This window comes from Microcaecilia unicolor, chromosome 3 (genome assembly GCF_901765095.1).
Source record: "Microcaecilia unicolor chromosome 3, aMicUni1.1, whole genome shotgun sequence".
NCBI lineage: Eukaryota > Metazoa > Chordata > Amphibia > Gymnophiona > Siphonopidae > Microcaecilia > Microcaecilia unicolor.
In genome coordinates, this window is record NC_044033.1 from 200,738,935 (window position 1) to 200,757,162 (window position 18,228).

At 46.1% G+C, this 18,228-nt stretch overlaps 1 protein-coding gene across 5 annotated transcripts in view; it reads right to left on the reverse strand.

Annotated features, from left to right (window-relative positions):
- Positions 1-18,228, reverse strand: part of PKN1 (protein kinase N1) — a 113,290-nt gene that overhangs the window by 25,883 nt on the left and 69,179 nt on the right. For all 5 annotated transcript variants that reach the window (XM_030197133.1, XM_030197129.1, XM_030197128.1 and 2 more), the window contains exons 3-5: positions 10,267-10,412; positions 9,181-9,310; positions 94-239 (exon numbers count right to left, since the gene is read on the reverse strand). In XM_030197133.1, the coding sequence (XP_030052993.1) occupies positions 94-239; positions 9,181-9,310; positions 10,267-10,412 (422 nt within the window). The remainder of the gene's footprint in view (positions 1-93; positions 240-9,180; positions 9,311-10,266; positions 10,413-18,228) is intronic.

Consider the following 18,228-nt stretch of genomic DNA (forward strand, 5'->3'; position numbering starts at 1 on the left):
GGCCTTCTAACCTCCCAGCCGTCTGATGTAGGCCTTAGCCCAGCTGAGAGGGGGATGGTGTTATTTTTTCAAATCACTTGGATGTTATGGTACCTCAACAATGGCTTTCCTGTCCTGCACCTTGGCTGACCCCAACAAACGCAAGACATTTTTGGCTCCTTCTGACACTGCATGCTCCACCCGGAAATGATGCCTCAGCTCCTCAATGCGAAGCTCAATGTGGCTCAGATCTGTGTTCCCTTCAAACAAAAAAATACATCTTGTTAATGTGAAATTGCTCCAGCATGTGGTCCCCCTTACTCTATCGTTCAAATGCAAAGCTTGGAGTGAATCTGCTGGATTGGCAAATTCTCCTGCTCTCATCTGGAAGTTACAGAGTAGTAGGGGAACCTTTCTTGACTCTTTGACACGCTACTTGAGATCCCTACTGCTGTAGACATGCTGGCACACTGACTTTGAAAGAGGTGTCAGGAATGGGGCTACCATACCAGCGTGGGGCCCTCTAATGTGTGGGGCATGGGGCAAGCACCCCGATTCAGCCTCTCTACTCAAATAGCTTGGCTCCCATGGACAACATTATGACGGGGGAGGGGGGGGGGGTTGTAGCTCTTTAAAGACCACATTCAAGGATGTGGAGCGGCACTTTTGGATGTCACAATTCCAATTTGAATGCCCTTTCTATTTCGGATGTGTCAAATTCTGCTAGTGTTTTAGAACAGGACCTGCTGTTTCATTTATTTATTTGTTACATTTGTATCCCACATTTTCCCACCTATTTGCAAGCTCAATGTGGCTTACATAGTACCGTAAAGGTGTTCACCAAGTCCGGTAGAGAAACAAATACATGGTGATGTTGTGGTCGATTAAGGTTCAGGCACAATGGGGATTGAAGAGAGGAGAGGTTATATAGTGTCCATTACAAGCATTGGCTTTGCTGTGTTGTGTTGCAGAGTGTAGGCATTTATGTTGGGTCGGTAGGGTATGCCTTTTTGAACAGGTTGGTTTTTAGTGATTTCCTGAAGTTTAGATGGTCGTAGGTTGAAATGGAGAAATGGACATTTATGCATTGGCTATGTGCGGCAGGCGTATCCGTTTTAGAAAAACAAACATCTAAAATATCAGCGGGTCAAAATCAGGTAGAGCTGTACCAAATAGCACATTTTACTATTAGTCCAAATACGAATAATGAAAAATATTATTCAGCCAAATTTGAATAATGGGCAATGAGCTTTAACATAACAAATAATAAAAGAAACAACGTGTGAAATCAGAGATCAAGTGTTTATTTCAGTAGGATTTAGCACAGTAGAGCCCTGGATTATTCATATTTGAATTTGAATCACTATTTTGGCCGAACACGAATAGTATATTCGGGGCGGAATTGAATTGAATATGAATATTCTGTACAGCTCTAATAACAGGTACATAAACGTTTATGAAGCATTTATTTTTCCTGAAGCTGCCACAGCGCCCAGTATCCCTTTCCAGTTTGGCTTTTGGTGGGGACATCAAAAAAACATTGTGGGATTAAGGGGTGACCTCACCAAATCCCTCCAGAGGAGCACCTGAGATGTCCACCTCGGACGTCAGGATTTACACCTGCTACCTATCAGATGTTTAGTCCCCATTTCAGAAGGGGAATGAACTTTACGTTTTTAGGCCTACACGTCCCACCCAAAACATGCCAGGTATGCCCCCTTGTCATTTTGTGTATGGCTTAGTAAAATTAGAACTTAAACCATCTTGCATATAGATGTCTAAGTGCCGGATTATGCACGTCTAAAATGCAAACAACACTCCTAAAATAAGCACCTGTGAGGTGGGGTGGGGGGGGTCAATTCAACTTCATAGGTCTCAGCCCCCTAAAAGGCCAACAGCAATCAAATGTCAGAGTTTGTCCAAATATCTACTGCCATAAAAGAGTCTAGTTGGCCACTGCCGAGTGTGCTTTTGAAATCTTGAAGAGTTATTTGGAAGGGCCTAAAAAAAAACCCAAAATATATTTGGAGGATCGAGAGGTGAAACTGGCTGATACCCACTTCTCAGACACTACCTTGCTGTTTCTCACAAATGGTGATTAGGTACAAGAGTTTGATCCATCTCCTTAAGGCCTCCATTCTGAATACATGTTCTTTAGCTCGGAGCAGGCCTGGGTGGTCCTCTGTTGACCTGCACAGTTCTTTTACAGCTCTTAGCGGGACCCCATTGTTTCCACTGCAGCACTAACCATCCTCTATTCACACATCTCATCCCTTTGGACCCTTTCCATTCACACCTCTTTTTCACACCCTGTACCCAGGCTGTAATGGCCATCCTCTATTCACACATCTCATCCCTTTGGACCCTTTCCATTCACACCTCTTTTTCACACCCTGTACCCAGGCTGTAATGGCCTATTTAATTCTGCAGTTGGGCTCTCTGCCTTTGATCAGCCACATCACAGGGCTTTTGCTGTGTTATCTGGAGGGCTGATGCTCTGGACCATAATCGCAAGCAAAGGCCGGATTTACTTCTATAGTACTTTGTTGGAGAGTGTTTTCCTTCTTTGGTACAGCCTGAGCCCAACTGGCTTCCAACAGGTAAACATGTCTAATGAGACAAGGACCAGACCAGCTTCCAGGCCATCTCCATCCTTCTTAAAGCTCTGGATGCCTGTTTGTTGCCACTTCTGGGATAAGCAGTATAAAATGTTTTGTACATTTTTGGGATCTTGCCAGGTATTTGTGACCTGGATTGCCCACTGTTGGAAACAGGATGCTGGGCTCGATGGACCTTTGGTCTTTCCCAGTATGGCAATACTTATGTACAATATGAATGTACCAAAAGAACCGCACCAGGAAAGCCTTCAAAGCTTGTCTTAGAGATGAAATAATAAGCTTTGCTGCTTTTTTATAACTGACTTGTTGTACTCTCAAGGACACAGTTGAGCGCCAAAACATGGCCCATGTCGGGTCTTTCACAATAAAGACTGTACCATTGTTCCAGTTCTGGAGGCCCTTTTGTGCTTCTTTTCATTGTTGTATTTTGTGTACTATTGGATCCTCTCTTCTTTGCTGCTCCATAAATCCCAGGCAGACATACTGGGAGCCCAGGACAGACACTTGGGAGGGGTCGGCCACAAAACCCACCGGCAGCCTGTGCTGCCTTCTGTTTCAAGTAGGCTCGGGGCTCTCTGTGGTACACGGATGCGGGAAGCCTGCAACCATGATCGCCCTGTTTAATGGTCTACACCTAGGGGTGATTCTATCAGAAAAGACTGGTGCTCAGTGCTGTTCTATAAAGGTTTTCGCATCCTTTACAGAAAGGCGCTTAGTGCCGATTCCCACACCCAACTCTGGGAGCCAGAACTTACGCCTGCTGAAACTCAGTGGAAATCCCAGCACCCAAGTTGAGCACCAAGACCCATTGTTCTATAAATGCCCCTGACCCGCTTGTGCCCCTCCCACAGCCACGCCCCATTTGGGTTATGTGCTCTGGGATTTAGGCGCAGATGCCCGCAAATTCTAATTGCTGCCAATTACCATCAATAATTGGTCATTAGCATCCAATTATTGATGGTTAACAGCTTGTTAGCCAAGTTGTGCGCACATCTTGGGAGTGTGTCCAAATGTGCACACCATATATAAAATCCAGAGGTTAATGAACAACCGCCATCTTTTTGTTTCAGGCTATCTCCAACCTGCCCAGATGACTGTCCGGCCGATATTCAAAACCACTTATAGGGGTCAACATCCAACGTTAACCCACAAAAGTGCTTCAGAGCTGACCAACAGATACATTTTGGATGGCAAACTGATATCTGGCAAAGCGTAAATATTTAAATTTAGAAGGCTAAGAGCATTCCAATGGCAAGACCAATATTTATGCCGACCCGCTGTGACATTTAGACGAAATCCAGATACACTTCTCCCTTTAGGTCAGGGGTGTCCAACCTTGGCCCTCGCCAGGTCGGGTTTTCAGGATTTCCCCAATGAATATGAATAAAATCAATTTGCATACAATGGAGGCAGTGAATGCAAACAGATCTCATGCTTATTCATTGAACATCAAAAATACTGGGTTCACGATTTAAATAGTAGTGGTAACACAATCTATATATCCTGTATTAAGACCGCTTACAAGTTCTTTACAAAATTATAAAACATGCAAATTTATTCTGTTATAACCCTAAAAATAATAACTACTAGGAAATTCTCTTTGAACAATACACAAAACGGATCTTTTCAATTTCAAATCAGAACCAACGTCCCTTATTTTTCTACAAAGAGAGATTGCACAAGAAAGTCATTCGGTGAAAATAAAAATCTTCTTAATCACAAACTTTAGGTGATCCAACTAAATTGCCCAACAGTTTCAAATCCACTGATGACTTACTGCAGTGCCGCCCAAAGAGCACTATCATTCTTCAATCATATTGAGTATATTTGGTCATTTTGTGCCATTTCACCTTGTCACAGCTGCAAGTGTTTTTTGCGTGATGTTGCAGTAAGGCACACTTCAAAACATTAAAATGTCGAACCTGATATCTGGTTCTGATTTTGAAATTAAAAGGTCAGTTTTGAGTATTGTTCAAAGATAAATGTTTGGCACCATGTTAAGAGTTTCCTAGTAGCTATTATTTTTAGGTTAACACTGAATAAATTTGCATGTTTAATAATTCTGTAAAGAACTTGTAAATGGTCTTAATAAAGAATGCATATTCATTGGGGAAATCTTGAAAACCGGACTGAATTGCAGCCCAAGAGGACTGAGGTTGGACAACCCTGCTTTAGTGCACTGCACAAATCAAGGACCTAACTTTAGAGAAGTCATTTGTTTAAGTTTGGGACTGTATATTCAACGGTCCTACCTAAACAGTTAGGGCCGCTGAACATAGGATATAAAGATAAGTGGATAAATTGGACACAGGTTTGAACACTGACCTTAGAAATCCCAACTCAATGGGACTCTTGGACATTGGGATCTTATGCCAGGGCTGCCGTATTGAGTAGGGTCAAGTTTGGACCTCAACACTGCTGAGATGTTTGCAATCTAAGCCCAGCTTACTACAGTAAATCTCACATCAGCTATCTTCAGCTGCAACTCTTGATACAACCTCCTAGTAATGTCTCAAAAATGATGGTCTACAGTCCATCAAATCCAGTTCTCAAGGTCCACAACCCAATCTGGTTTTCAGAATTTCCACAATGAATATAAGATCTATTTGCATGCAATGGAAGCAGTGAATGCAACTAGATCTCATACATATTCATTGTGGAAATCCTGGTCTACAATATTCTCATTTCACCCCGCCCGTTATTTAAATAGCATCACAGCCAATGCATTCAGTGCAGCCCGAGACCCTGCAAGAATTACATATAGTCTTCCCCGTCTTCCCTGACATCAACAGTTCAAGACCTCCCACCCACCTCCGAACTGTAATTAGGACAATGCGTTAACGGCTTCAATGAGCATTCTAACCCTTTATTAAGTTAATTAAGCTGATCTGAGTTATTAATTATACACTTGTGAAATTAACGGTTTCCCACCCAGCCACATCATGGAGTCAGATCTTATGATTCTCTCAGCACCAATTAGCAAAATGATTATTAGTCCCTGACAGATGAATTGCTATAGGGTTGGATCAGGTCTTGGGAAACCCGCACCGACACATTTCATGGGCGAGGAGAAGACCTCTGGGAGAGGGAGGCAGTTAACACTAACCTTAAACCCTTTCCTTTTGTGTCATTATATGGATAGGCATTTACTTTTCACCTTTAATCTGCTTGCAGAATTAAAAAAAAAAAAAGGTGCAGGGTAGATGCAACACACACATGGGTATAATACAGAAGCGACGTGCTAGCAAGTCCCACCTGGTGGGGGTGGGGGGGGGGGGGGTGAGTGAGGAGGAAGGTGGGGCCCTGGCTTAATCCAAGGCTAAACTGACCATATATCATGAGTCACAGTAAAAATACTACCTACTCTGAAACAGACCGAGGGCTTTTCAGGCCCTGGGTGATACCGTGGCATGCTCCCCCCCCTCCCCCCCCCAATGACTTCTCCCACTCTTTTTATCCTAGACGCTGTGAAGGGAGCAAATGTTCAAGCCCACACCTCTCCCTGGGTCAATGACCAGACTTTCCATCTCTCTCTACACTGGAGAGCGTTCAGGCCAAAAAATCACAACAATACTATACAGAGTTCCTACCCAGGCCCAGTAAACAATACAAATTCCCTGCAGACGTGGGCTCTAATGTGTCCTTGAGCCGTCAGGAGAACCAAGGCAGCCATCCGGCACCAGAAGCAAGCAGAGATTGCCTCTATCAGGACCTACTGTCCCTGGAGACGGCTGTGTCCACTTAAGGCCTGATCAAATTTTAATCAACAATTGAGAACCTTGGGATATAACTTCCCAGCTGCTGACAGTGTGGTATTCTGTCCAGTCTTTCTTTTAATCTCTGCCACTGCCTGGAAAGCTGCCGTGCCTACCTCTGAGCTTCTCAATGACCACATTTCTCTCTGTTATGACTTCAGAAGGCATCAGATACCATGGAAATGTTTCAAAGTTCCAGCACAGCCACACATCTTCCACTTAACGGCCAAAGGGTGAAAGGGTGGCACCAGTTGGGACCCCTTTTTTTTTTTTTTTAGACTGGATGATAGTGTCCCCCCTCTCTTCTACACACGTATAATTTATTTAGATGGGGGTGTCCATGGATTTTGCTGTCCCCTCCCAAGGTGTCTCTGCAGCTGTTTGTGCTGTTTCATACTCCGGCTGGACCAGGGTTCAGCTCTCTCTTCCCCCAAGGCCCCTCTGCAGCTGTCTGTACTGCATTCATACTCTGGACGTACCAGGGTTTAAGCTGTCTCTTCCCCAGAGGTCTCTCTGCAGCTGTCTGTGCCATATTCATACTCTGTGCTGACTGTGCTGTATTCATAATTTGGCTCTATCTGAATTTCAGAGTGGTGCTGATTTTCCTCGTCTCAGACGCTTGCAGAGGTATGGACAGAGATATGGCCAGAGTAAAAGATGACATCTTGTCATCACAGCTCAAGACTCACTAAAGCCTTTCCTTCATTTTTTTGTGTAAGGGAAAGACTGACCCTTACTGAGGGCAGCAACTTTCAAATACCTCAACTCTGACCACTGGAAACGTTTCAGAGCTTCAGAAGAACAGTCTATGATCCATCATCCACCTTCCAACTGCAACCCGGGTAGCTCAGCCTAACCCATGCCCTGCTGGGATGTGATGTCCCTCCTCCACCCCCCCCCCCCCCCGCCTCTTCCCCACCACACGTATAATTTCCATTACAAGAGGTAATAACAGAAGAGTTATTCAACCTGTACCTAAAGGAGGAACCCCATTGGCCACAGTGCTGGACCATAACGGCCATGTGTGGGTGACCAGGGGCAGACAAGGCGAGAAGCGGCCTGTGTTTTTAATCTAGTGGCAAGGCGCTTCAGCATAGTGGGTTTTGGCAGGCTGCTTATCATTGCTTCAGGAAGAGAAGGGTGGGAGAATTAATCTTTCACATCTTTACCTGCCAGGTTACAGGTCTCATGGAGGTGGCAGTAGCCAGTGCTGATGCGGCAGCGGGCAGAGTTTTTTATATCGGATGGTCACTAATGTTCTCTCCTTTCCTGCATAGCACCTGCTTTGGCAGACAGAGCAGCTCAGTTTGTGTCCAGTGCCGAGAGGCAAGGTGGGCTGACTCTGCTGCTTCTAACCAGAGATGAAACCCAAATGAGATGCGTGATGCCACAGAGGGGCTGTGAACCCATAATCAGAAGGAAAAAAAAATCCCCCCAGAGATGCCCTAGTAACGTTTTACCCCATATGCTTGTGTTCCACAAGTGAAAAAGTGCACGCAGTTGTGAACAATCCAGAGAGGAAGAACTGACCCGAGTCCAACTGCTGAAGGAAAACCAACCCCACTCTGTTGAGTATCACACCCAAATTATGAATGCAGCACGGACAGCTACAGAGATAACTCAAGGGAAGGGACAGCTGAACCTTGATACATTGAATCTTGATACAGCACAGACAGCTGCCTCAAGACCTTGAGAGAGCAAACAGCTGAGTATGGATACAACTGAGACATGTGCAGAGACAGCTGAACCCTGGTCAATCCAGAGTATGAATACAGCACAGACATGCGCAGAGACACCTCAGGGGAATAGACTGCTGAACCCTGGTCAATGCAGAGTATGTATACAGCACAGGCATGTACAGCGACACCTCAGGGGAAGAGACAGCTGAACCCTGGTTTATCCAGAGTATAAATACAGAACACATAGCTGCAGAAATCAAAAGACAGGCTGGGATCGTGGGATCTGAAAGGGAGAAAAATCTAATCCTCTATCAAGGACAAATGTTCAGTGTCCCCGATACCTGCTCCCATTACCAGTAGCGATCATGAATCCACAGCTGTCAAGTGTGCGTTGCTAAGGTGCCTTACAATGAAAGGATTAACGGGTCCAGGACTTGGGTTCCTGAACTTTACCCGTTGGCATCCTAATGGCTTACACAAGGATCAGACACCAAGTGTGCCCTGGCATCAAAAATCCCACCACGGCCGTAAATGGGAAAAAAAACAGCCTTTCCAAACAGATACAATCACAGAAAAACATGAGCGTCCTGCCTGCTGGTGTTCCAAGCCAACCGGGTCTACTGCAGACGATTCCCAGTTCAGGAAATGAGGTTTCTGCTTGGAATGTGTGTCTTCCAGACAACATTTCCAGGAATGGTAATGTGTGTAACCAAGGCCAAAAACATACAAAACATCAATACAGAGGAGAGCTGCCCGGAACACAAGCCGAGATGTGGCCTGGTAGAGCACGGAAAAGCCCTCCTGCAGAAAGAGAGGCAGGTAGGACCTGTGGGAGACTCCTAGGAAGGGCCAGGGTCAAACACTCAGAGCCCTGAGCCTTCCGCATCCTGTTCTGCTCGCCACGTGCTTTTCCAAACAGGAATCTCAAAGCTGGGAGCAATTCTGATATCTTATTTTATTTATTTAGATTTTGCTCACACCTTTTTCAATAGTAGCTCAAGGTGAGTTACATTCAGTTACAGTGTGTGTTTCCCTGTCCCAAGTCCTACAGAAGTCGCCAGCTCCCTGGCTGATTGTTTATCCCCTTTCCTGCCCCAATGGCCTGCTAGAAAGGCCCCAATGGCCCGTCCAGGCTACACTCACTCTCACCTTGTCCATCTTCGATCTCTAGGTGCACCTCATCTGCCTGCATGGCCTTGCGGATCTGCATCCGGATGATGTCAATCTTGGTTTTACTGTCCTGCAGCATCTGCTGAGCTGTCTGCAGGAGCTTCCGGTCCTAGAACATGGAAAATGACAAGAATGGAAAAAAAAGGTGTTTTTTTTAAAGACCTGGGGGGGGGGGGATCTGTGGCTGGAGGGCCAAATGGTGCAAGCAGACACTTTCTGTCTGGTGTGACATGTCTGCTGCTGGATCTGGTACCCCACCTAGCTGGTGATATGCTCTCCAAGTGACCTGCTGTTACCTGAGTTTGATACAGCTGCAGAGCAGAAGTGGTTTCATCCCTTCCTCCTCTCCCCACTTTACCCTAGCCCACAAAATGAATGTTGTAGCTTGGAGTATCCTACAAGCCATTACCAAGACAGAAGACTGAGCCCTGCCCTCAGCTGAGAACCTTCTGCCAGCCCCCCCCCCCCTCATGGTAGCAATGTGACACACCACGTCTAACCTGCACTTATACACAAAGTGACTCTCAGATTAAATAGGTGGGAAAACGTGGGATACAAATGCAACAAACAAACAAATAAATAAATAAATAAATAAATAAATAAATAATACAAGGTGCCACTTAACCTGATAATGGGCATCCAAAGGTCTTGAATGCTTCAGAAACAGAAAGCAAACCAGTAAAGTCAACGTTTCCACATTATGCACCAAAAAGGTCGTTGCATGTTTCTCACAGGCTGCCAATCGACTAATTCCTCACAGTTAGCGCTGTTTACAGTGGCATGCAATGGCAGGAGTCAATACCTCAGTGCATTATTATGGATTCTAAAGACGGGCATCTGTATTAAATTGTAAACACAATGAGAACCTGGAAAGCAGATGCCAAATTTTAACTTGTTTTAGGCTCTTCTGTCAAGATCCGGTACTGTGCATGCTAAGGAATCTCACTGCATGAAAAGATGTTAAAATTTGACATACAGGGGGATAAAAAGAGAGGGTTGAGAGTGGAAGTGAGGAAGGAGAAGCTGCAGGTGAAAGGGAGGAAAGAGGTCCGGGCCCGCCCTTACCTTGGTCGACCCATTTGAGTAGATCTGTATCATGTTCTCTGCTCCTTGCTTAACCTTCAGTTCGATATTCAGCTGCTTCTCTAGGCCTGCTATCCGGTTCCTGTTAGCCGCAGATCGGCTGAGGCTTCCTGGGGACTGGGGTGCATCTGGAAGAGAGAAAAAGACAAGGAATGGGAATCTACCCATTCACCCTGGAAACAGGGAGTGGGAATTACTGGGTCACCCATGTCAATGAGCGCCAAGGTTATTAAAATGGTTCCCTTTGAAGATATATGTTAGCCCTTGCCCTCAGTAAAATACAGGCCAATGGCTCAGCCTAATGAGCTAGGCCTCTTTAAGAAAATCAGAATCATTCCTGATTTAATATATTTCACTGCAGCTCAAGCTGAAATGAGTTTTCAGAGAGCTAGCCTTGTAAAAATCAGAGATCACCTTTGACACAGTTATATTTCACTGTAGCAAGTGCTGAGCTGGCAAGGAGGGGTTTTTTGCTCTTGGAAACTGTCCTGGGACTGGCACCTGTGAGAAAGTTACGAGCGCAGATGTTATGGTTAATGTACGTCACTAGAGGGGATGAAAGTAGGGTTGGAGCGGAAAAGAGGGCAATGTGACCTGTGAATTCATTTCACAGATGGGCCTTCAGGGTATTTTTTGTATACTTAGGGCTTAAGAATATTTGAAGCCATTGTTATCAACGGATAAGGGCCAGAAACCCTGGTGAGAAAATTGGGTTCCACTGAAACCAATGGAAGAGAAGGGTATATAACAAGGCAGTCTGAGGGGTATTGAAGCAGAAGACTCCAGAAGGCGAGAGAGAGAGAGAGAGAGACGTGTCATGAACTGTTGTACCATCCTATGAATGCCTGCTTGCCTGTACCATCATTGGGTGAGATGAAAATGCTAATAAACTATCTTGCTATATCTACTGCATACCGGGCTCCTTTCTAATTGGGAAGGTTACCACTGCCTGACGGTGTAGAACTGTCATGAGCAGATACAAGGTTGGGATGATTAAGTTTCTAGAGGGGATTTGCAATTCTGTCCAGGATAACAGAGAGCCCACGGCTTACGCTGCTGCCCAAGTAGGTGAGGCAGATCCAATAAATAAACACCTTCTCCTCATGCACCCCTCCACCTCTAGGTGAAAAAGGTAAAAACAGCTAAAGACTAAATCTAGAATCCCAAATCATAATTTGTAGTGCTGATTTTAAATGTCTTCACACCATATTGCCCTGTTGACACTGGGGAGGGGGCAGGGGAAGCACAAAACGTTTTGATGCAAACATAGGCACGGTGCTGTTTTCATGGATTTTGTGACGCTTCGGATCTGCATACTCCTACGAGGGTTTCTGGATCTGTGACATAGTAGCTGGCTCTATTCGTGTCCTAACAAGCGATCCCACACTGGGCATTTACCAGCCTCTGTCCCATTACTGCAGGTTGAACACCGTACACGGGGTGTGGTAGTTAAAGCACTGGGCTGGGGACTGAGAAAGTTGGGATTCAAACGCCAATGTTCACGGCGACCTTGTGCATGTCATGTTGAGGGAATTGCGACACCCCAGCAAGGCTTGTGCACGTTTTATCCCTGGGCCTGCAGACAATTTTCAGAGGTGCTTCCTTTGAAAATAAGAACTAAAGCACCAGTGCAGGTACAGCAAACTTCTCTATGCAAGGATTTGAAAATGCAATCAATGAGCATGTGTTACAATCTCACCCACTTTTACCCCATGCTAAGGGTGAAGGGGTAGGTCAACAAGCTGCATTATTACATGGCTCCTGGTGCCCATCTGTGGCAGAGGGAGCCAGGGCCGCTGAAGGGGGGGGGGCAGGGGGGACAAAATTCCCCGGTCCTGGGCCTCCAAGGGGGCCTGGCGCCGGGGTCAGGCCGCCGGCGCTGCAGTTCCCGGTCTCACCTGCCTGCCTCCTCGGCTCCGGGCCCCCTGCATTTGAAGCGGCAGTCACAGATCGCCTCCCTTCGGGCCTTCCCTCCCTGTGTCCCACCCTCGCGGAAACCAGAAGTTACATCAGACGAGGGCGGGACACAGGGAGGGAAGGCCAGAAGAGAGGCAATCTGCGACTGCCTCCTTGAATGCAGGGGGCCCGGAGCTGTGGAGGCAGGCAGGTGAGACCGCGGACTGCAGCGGCGGGGGGAGCAATGGGGGGGGGGGGGGGGGGCGGCAGCAGCGGGGGGAGCGGAGGCGGGGCGGCCTTGCCCCGGGCCTGGTCTAGTCTCTCGGCGGCCCTGGAGAGAGCAGCAAGACAAATGTATTCTAGAGACATGAGAGAGGCAGATCACCCTGGGACTGTCTGCTCTCTAGATGACTTCCTTGTATATCAGAGGGTCCACTAACTCCAAGACTCACAGGTCCCGCTCTAGTGACACTGTATGGATGGCATTCCCATTCCCCAGGAATCGCAGCCATTCCACACAAGCGCCACTGAAGGCTGGAATTTGTGGTGCACTGGGTATAGGGTTCAATAAGAAGTCATGATGTGCTGCCCCCAGCCAAGGCCTTAAAAAGGCAGAAAGATAAGGGAATAAAACAGAGAAGAAAGCTCTGAGTAACTGTTCTTGGCACTGCTGCCCGGGTTGGGGTAAGTCCCAATTGAACTGGAAAGCTCAAAGGAGGAAGGTGTTGTGTCCAACCCTCCTTCCCAAAGCTATAGAGCTCACATCTCAGATGAGTCTCTGCCAAGCCCGGATCTGATCCTGTCCAGGTGTGCTGCAGGTGATTAGCAGTACATTAGCAGACAGCGGTTAATTATCATCCGTACAGCTAGAATTCATCATTCCAGTTGTTAAGTATCCAAACTGTTATAAGAACATAAGAATTGCCATAGTGGGACAGACCGAAGATCCATCAAGCCCAGTATCCTGTTTCCAACAGTGGCTAATCCAGGTTACAAGTACCTGGCAAGATCTCAAAACAGTACAATACATTTTATGCTGCTTATCCTAGAAATAAGCAGTGGATTTTCCTCAAGTCCATCTTAATAATGGCTTACGGACTTTTCCTTTACAGAGTTACCCAAACCTTTTTTTAAACCCCGCTAAGCTAGCTCTTACCACATTCTCTGGCAACAAATTCCAGAGTTTAATTACACATTGAGTGAAGAAATATTTTCTCCAGTTTTAAAATGTACTACTTTGTAGCTTCATTGTGTTTCCCCTAGTCCTAGTAATTTTGGAAAGAGTAAACAATCGATTCACGTCTACCCATTCCATTCCACTCATTATTTTATAGACCTCTATCATATCTCCCCTCAGCCGTCTTTTCTCCAAGCTGAAGAGCCCTAGCTGCTTTAGCCTTTCTTCATAGGGAAGTCATCCTATCCACTTTATCATTTTCGTCGCTCTTCTCTGTACCTTTTCTAATTCCACTATACCTTTTTTGAGATACGGTGACCAGAATTGCACACAGTATTCAAGTCATTATAACATCCTCATTTTTGTTTTCCATTCCTTTCCTAATAATACCTAACATTCTATTTGCTTTCTTCACCACCGCACACTAAGCAGAGGGTTTCAACGTATCATCAATGATGACACCTAGATCCTTTTCCTCGTCGGTGACTCCCAATATAGAACCTTGCATCACATAGCTACAGTTTGGGTTCCTCTTTCGCACACGCATCACTTTGCACTTGCTCACATTAAACATTACCTGCCATTTGGATGCCCAGTCTCCTAGGCTTGTAAGGTCCTTTTGCAATTTTTCACAATCTTGCAATTTAACAACTTTGAATAACTTTGTGTCATCAGCAAATTTAATTACCTCACTAGTTATAAATATGTTAAAAAGCAACGTTCCCAGCACAGATCCCCGGGGAACCCCACTAACTACCCTTCTCCATTGAGAATACTGACCATTTAACCCTACTCTCTGTTTTCTATCTTTTAATCAGTTTTTAATCCACAGTAAAACACTTCCTATCCCATGACTTTCCAATTTCCAGCAGAAGAGAGGCTGAGGGGGGGGGGGGGGGGCATTCAGGTCTATTGCACTGTTGTATGAGATGTTGGTGCAACTGATTCAGCAACACATGAAATCACTCTTGCCCCCCCCCTTGTGTTGCAGTACTGCTATGGTGCAGGAGATGCAGATTCGACTCCTGCGCCTGGCTGGTATGCTTTGGGCCAATCAGAACTGGGGATGCCATGGACATGCCATGCACAGCCTCTGGGGAAAAGATAAAGGCAGCGACTGGCTATAACACAAGGCTGTGCTGGTGCTGGATTCTGCAAGGAACCATGGCAGATGTCTCTCCAGATATCTATCACTGCGATGGCTGCAGAAGGGAGTAGATGTGAGACGGGAGTATGTGAGCCCATACGCCAGGCCCCCTCCCTGCCCATCTTCAAAGCCTTCCTCAAAGCCCACCTCTTCAATGTCGCCTTCGGCACCTAACCACCATACCTCTATTCAGGAAATCTAGACTGCCCCCACTTGACGCTTGACATTTTGCCCATTAGATTGTAAGCTCTTTTGAGCAGGGACTGTCCTTTTTGTTAAACTGTACAGCGCTGCGTAACCCTAGTAGCGCTCTAGAAATGTTAAGTAGTAGTAGAAGGGTCATGTCTAAAGGCAGCTAGAATGTCACAGGCCCAGTTTGGAACACTTCGAAGTGAGCTAAAAGAATAAACGAACAAGAGGATTAAAAATCCCTCCCTAAACAGCTCTGTGCCCAAGCAGGCAAGTTGCAAAGGACAGGGCACCACCAGGTAGTCTGAAAGGTTTCCAAAAGAAGCAAGAGATGTTAGCCCACCAGAGATGAAAAAGCACGTTTCTGAGCCTCTAAACACAAAGCCATACATGCAATAGACTCTGTCCTGCAGAGATAGAAAAGTGAGGAAGGACAGGCCCGTGTTTCTGGGCCTTCAAGCCCTATATACATTGGTCTCGGCCTGAAGTAATAGTTTTCCAGTAGGGCCGTCCCACGGCTCGAGTCACAGGATCAGGTCAAGAGAAACTGAAAATTTCTTGGCAGCACACCCAGGAGTCTATCCTTGAAGTATCTATCCTCTGGGCTTTCTCTCATTCGAGGTCATGCTTTAACAGCCACTCAGCTGATTTGGCTGGTGTCGTTATCATACATTAAACTCACAAAAAGCGCATGAGTCGCTCAATGCAGCTCTTGCTGGGACGGATGAGGGCATGGAAAGTGTTCCTGAAAATCAGACGGCTTAACAAAACTACTAGAGCAGTGCCTTGGAACCAGTGTGACCACCCTGGGGTACAGCTCCTGGTGTCCCAACTCGCTTCTCCATATACTTGGTCCAAGGATGGGATCAGCTGTGTAACACCTGGCCTTAGGAGAACAAAGATTAGGGTGGGGATGGAGAGTTTGTTCTTCATTAGCTTCTGAAATTTCAAAGGCGATTCTCCAGTAACAGCAAGAAAATGCTCACCAGTGAAAGGACAGACCGTTGCCTTTCATGGGAAAAGTGAAAAAACTGAACCAGCTGGGAGCACTGCCTGGCTCCAGGAAATTAATCCATTTCCCAAACAGATCTGGTGCCCTGCAGAGCCCAGGTAAATCCATCAAGCTCAGATTTCAGGACAGCAGAGAGGGTGGGGGTGGGGGTGGGGGTTGGAGATGAAATCAACTGTGGCTGTTTAGAACAGGCTCTGAAGGTTGTGTTTCTGCCAAACCTCAGGCAATTTCCACCGCTCTGCAGAGAAATGCCTGGACTGCAGTCAGAAGTTCTTATTTCTCCAAATGGGAGCTTCATGCCCTGCCGTGCAAGCTGGCCTGATTCAGAGGTGTCGGACAAAAATTGCTGTAAAGGAAACTCAGCAGCTGCTTGTGGCACAACTGATGCTGTGGGGATCAACCAGAGGAAGGAGATCTGCCATGCAAACACAGCAAAGCAAACAGCAGATCACCAGATATTGAAAACATAGTAACATAGTAAGTGACAGCAGAAAAAGACCAGTACGGTCCATCCAGTCTGCCCAACAAGATAAATTCTTATGTGCTACTTTATGTGTATACCTGACCTTGATTTGTATCTGCCATTTTCAGGGCACAGACCATAGAAGTCTGGCCAGCACTAGCCCCGCCTCCCACTACCAGTGCTGCCACCCAATCTCTGCTAAGCTTCTGAGGATCCATTTCTTCTGAACAGGATTCCTTTATGTTTATCCCACGCATTTTTGAATTCCGTTAACGTTTTCATCTCCACCACCTCCCGCGGGAGGGCATTCCAAGTATCCACCACTCTCTCCGTGAAAAAAATACTTCCTGACATTTTTCTTGAGTCTGCCCCCCTTCAATCTCATTTCATGTCTTCTAGTGGTCCCTCTTCACAAAAGTGGTGATAGGGAAGAAGCTGGAAACTACAGGCAGCTAAGCCTCACTTCGGTTATTGGAAAAGTAATGGAAGCGATGCTGAAGGAAAGGATAGTGAATTTCCTGGAAACCAATAAGTTGCAAGATCTGAGCCAACATGGTTTTACCAAAGGGAAATCGTGCCAAACAAATCTCATTGAATTCTTTGACTGGGTGACCGGACAGTTGAATCAAGGACATGCTATGGACGTAATCTACTTAGATTTCAGCAAAGCTTTTGACACGGTTCCCCTCAGGAGGCTCTTGAATAAACTAGACAGGCTGAAGATAGGACCCAAAATGGTGAACTGGATTAGGAGCTGGTTGACGGACAGACGCCAGAGGGTGGTGGTTAATGGAATTCGCTCGGATGAGGGAAAGGTGAGTAGTGGAGTGCCTCAGGGATCATCGGTGCTGGGGCCGATTCTGTTCATATATTTGTGAGTGACATTGCCGAAGGGTTAGAAGGTAAAGTTTGCCTTTTGCGGATGATACTAAAATTTGTAACAGAGTGGACAGCCAGGAGGGAGTACAAAACATGAAAAAAGGATCTGCGGAAGCTAGAAGAATGGTCTAAGGTTTGGCAATTAAAATTCAATGCGAAGAAATGCAAAGTGATGCACTTAGGGAGTAGAAATCCACGGGAGACGTATGTGTTAGGCGGTGAGAGTCTGATATGTACGGATGGGGAGAGGGATCTTGGGGTGATAGTATCTGAGGATCTGAAGGCGACGAAACAGTGTGACAAGGCGGTGGCCGTAACTTGAAGGTTGCTAGGCTGTATTGAGAGAGGTGTGACTAGCAGAAGAAGTTTTAATGCCCCTGTATAAGTCGTTGGTGAGGCTCCACCTGGAGTATTGTGTTCAGTTTTGGAGGCCGTATCTTGCTAAGGATGTAAAAAGAACAGAAGCGGTGCAAAGAAAAGCTACAAGAATGGTATGGGATTTTCGTTACAAGACGTATGAGGAGAGACTTGCTGACCTGAACATGTATACCCTGGAGGAAAGGAGAAACAGGGGTGATATGATACAGACATTCAAATATTTGAAAGGTATAAATCCGCAAATGAACCTTTTCTGGAGATGGGAAGGCGGTAGAACGAGAGGACATGAAATGAGATTGAAGGGGGGCAGACTCAGGAAAAATGTCAGGAAGTATTTTTTCACGGAGAGGGTGATGGATATGTGGAATGCCCTCCCGCGGGAGGTGGTGGAGATGAAAACGGTAACGGAATTCAAACATGCATGGGATAAACATAAAGGAATCCTGTTCAGAAGGAAGGGATCCTCAGAAGCTTAGCCGAGATTGGGTGGCAGAGCCGGTGGTGGGAGGCGGGGCAGACTTATACGGTCTGTGCCCTGACAATGGCAGATACAAATCAAGGTAAGGTATACACAAAAAATAGCACATATGAGTTTATCTTGTTGGGCAGACTGGATGGACCGTGCAGGTCTTTTTCTACCGTCATCTACTATGTTACTATGTAGTTCTACTGCCTTCCCGTCTCAGAAAAAGGTTTGTTTGCAGATTAATACCTTTCAAATATTTGAACGTTTGTATCACGTCACCCCTGTTTCTCCTTTCCTCCAGGGTATACATGTTCAGGTCAGCAAGTCTCTCCTCGTA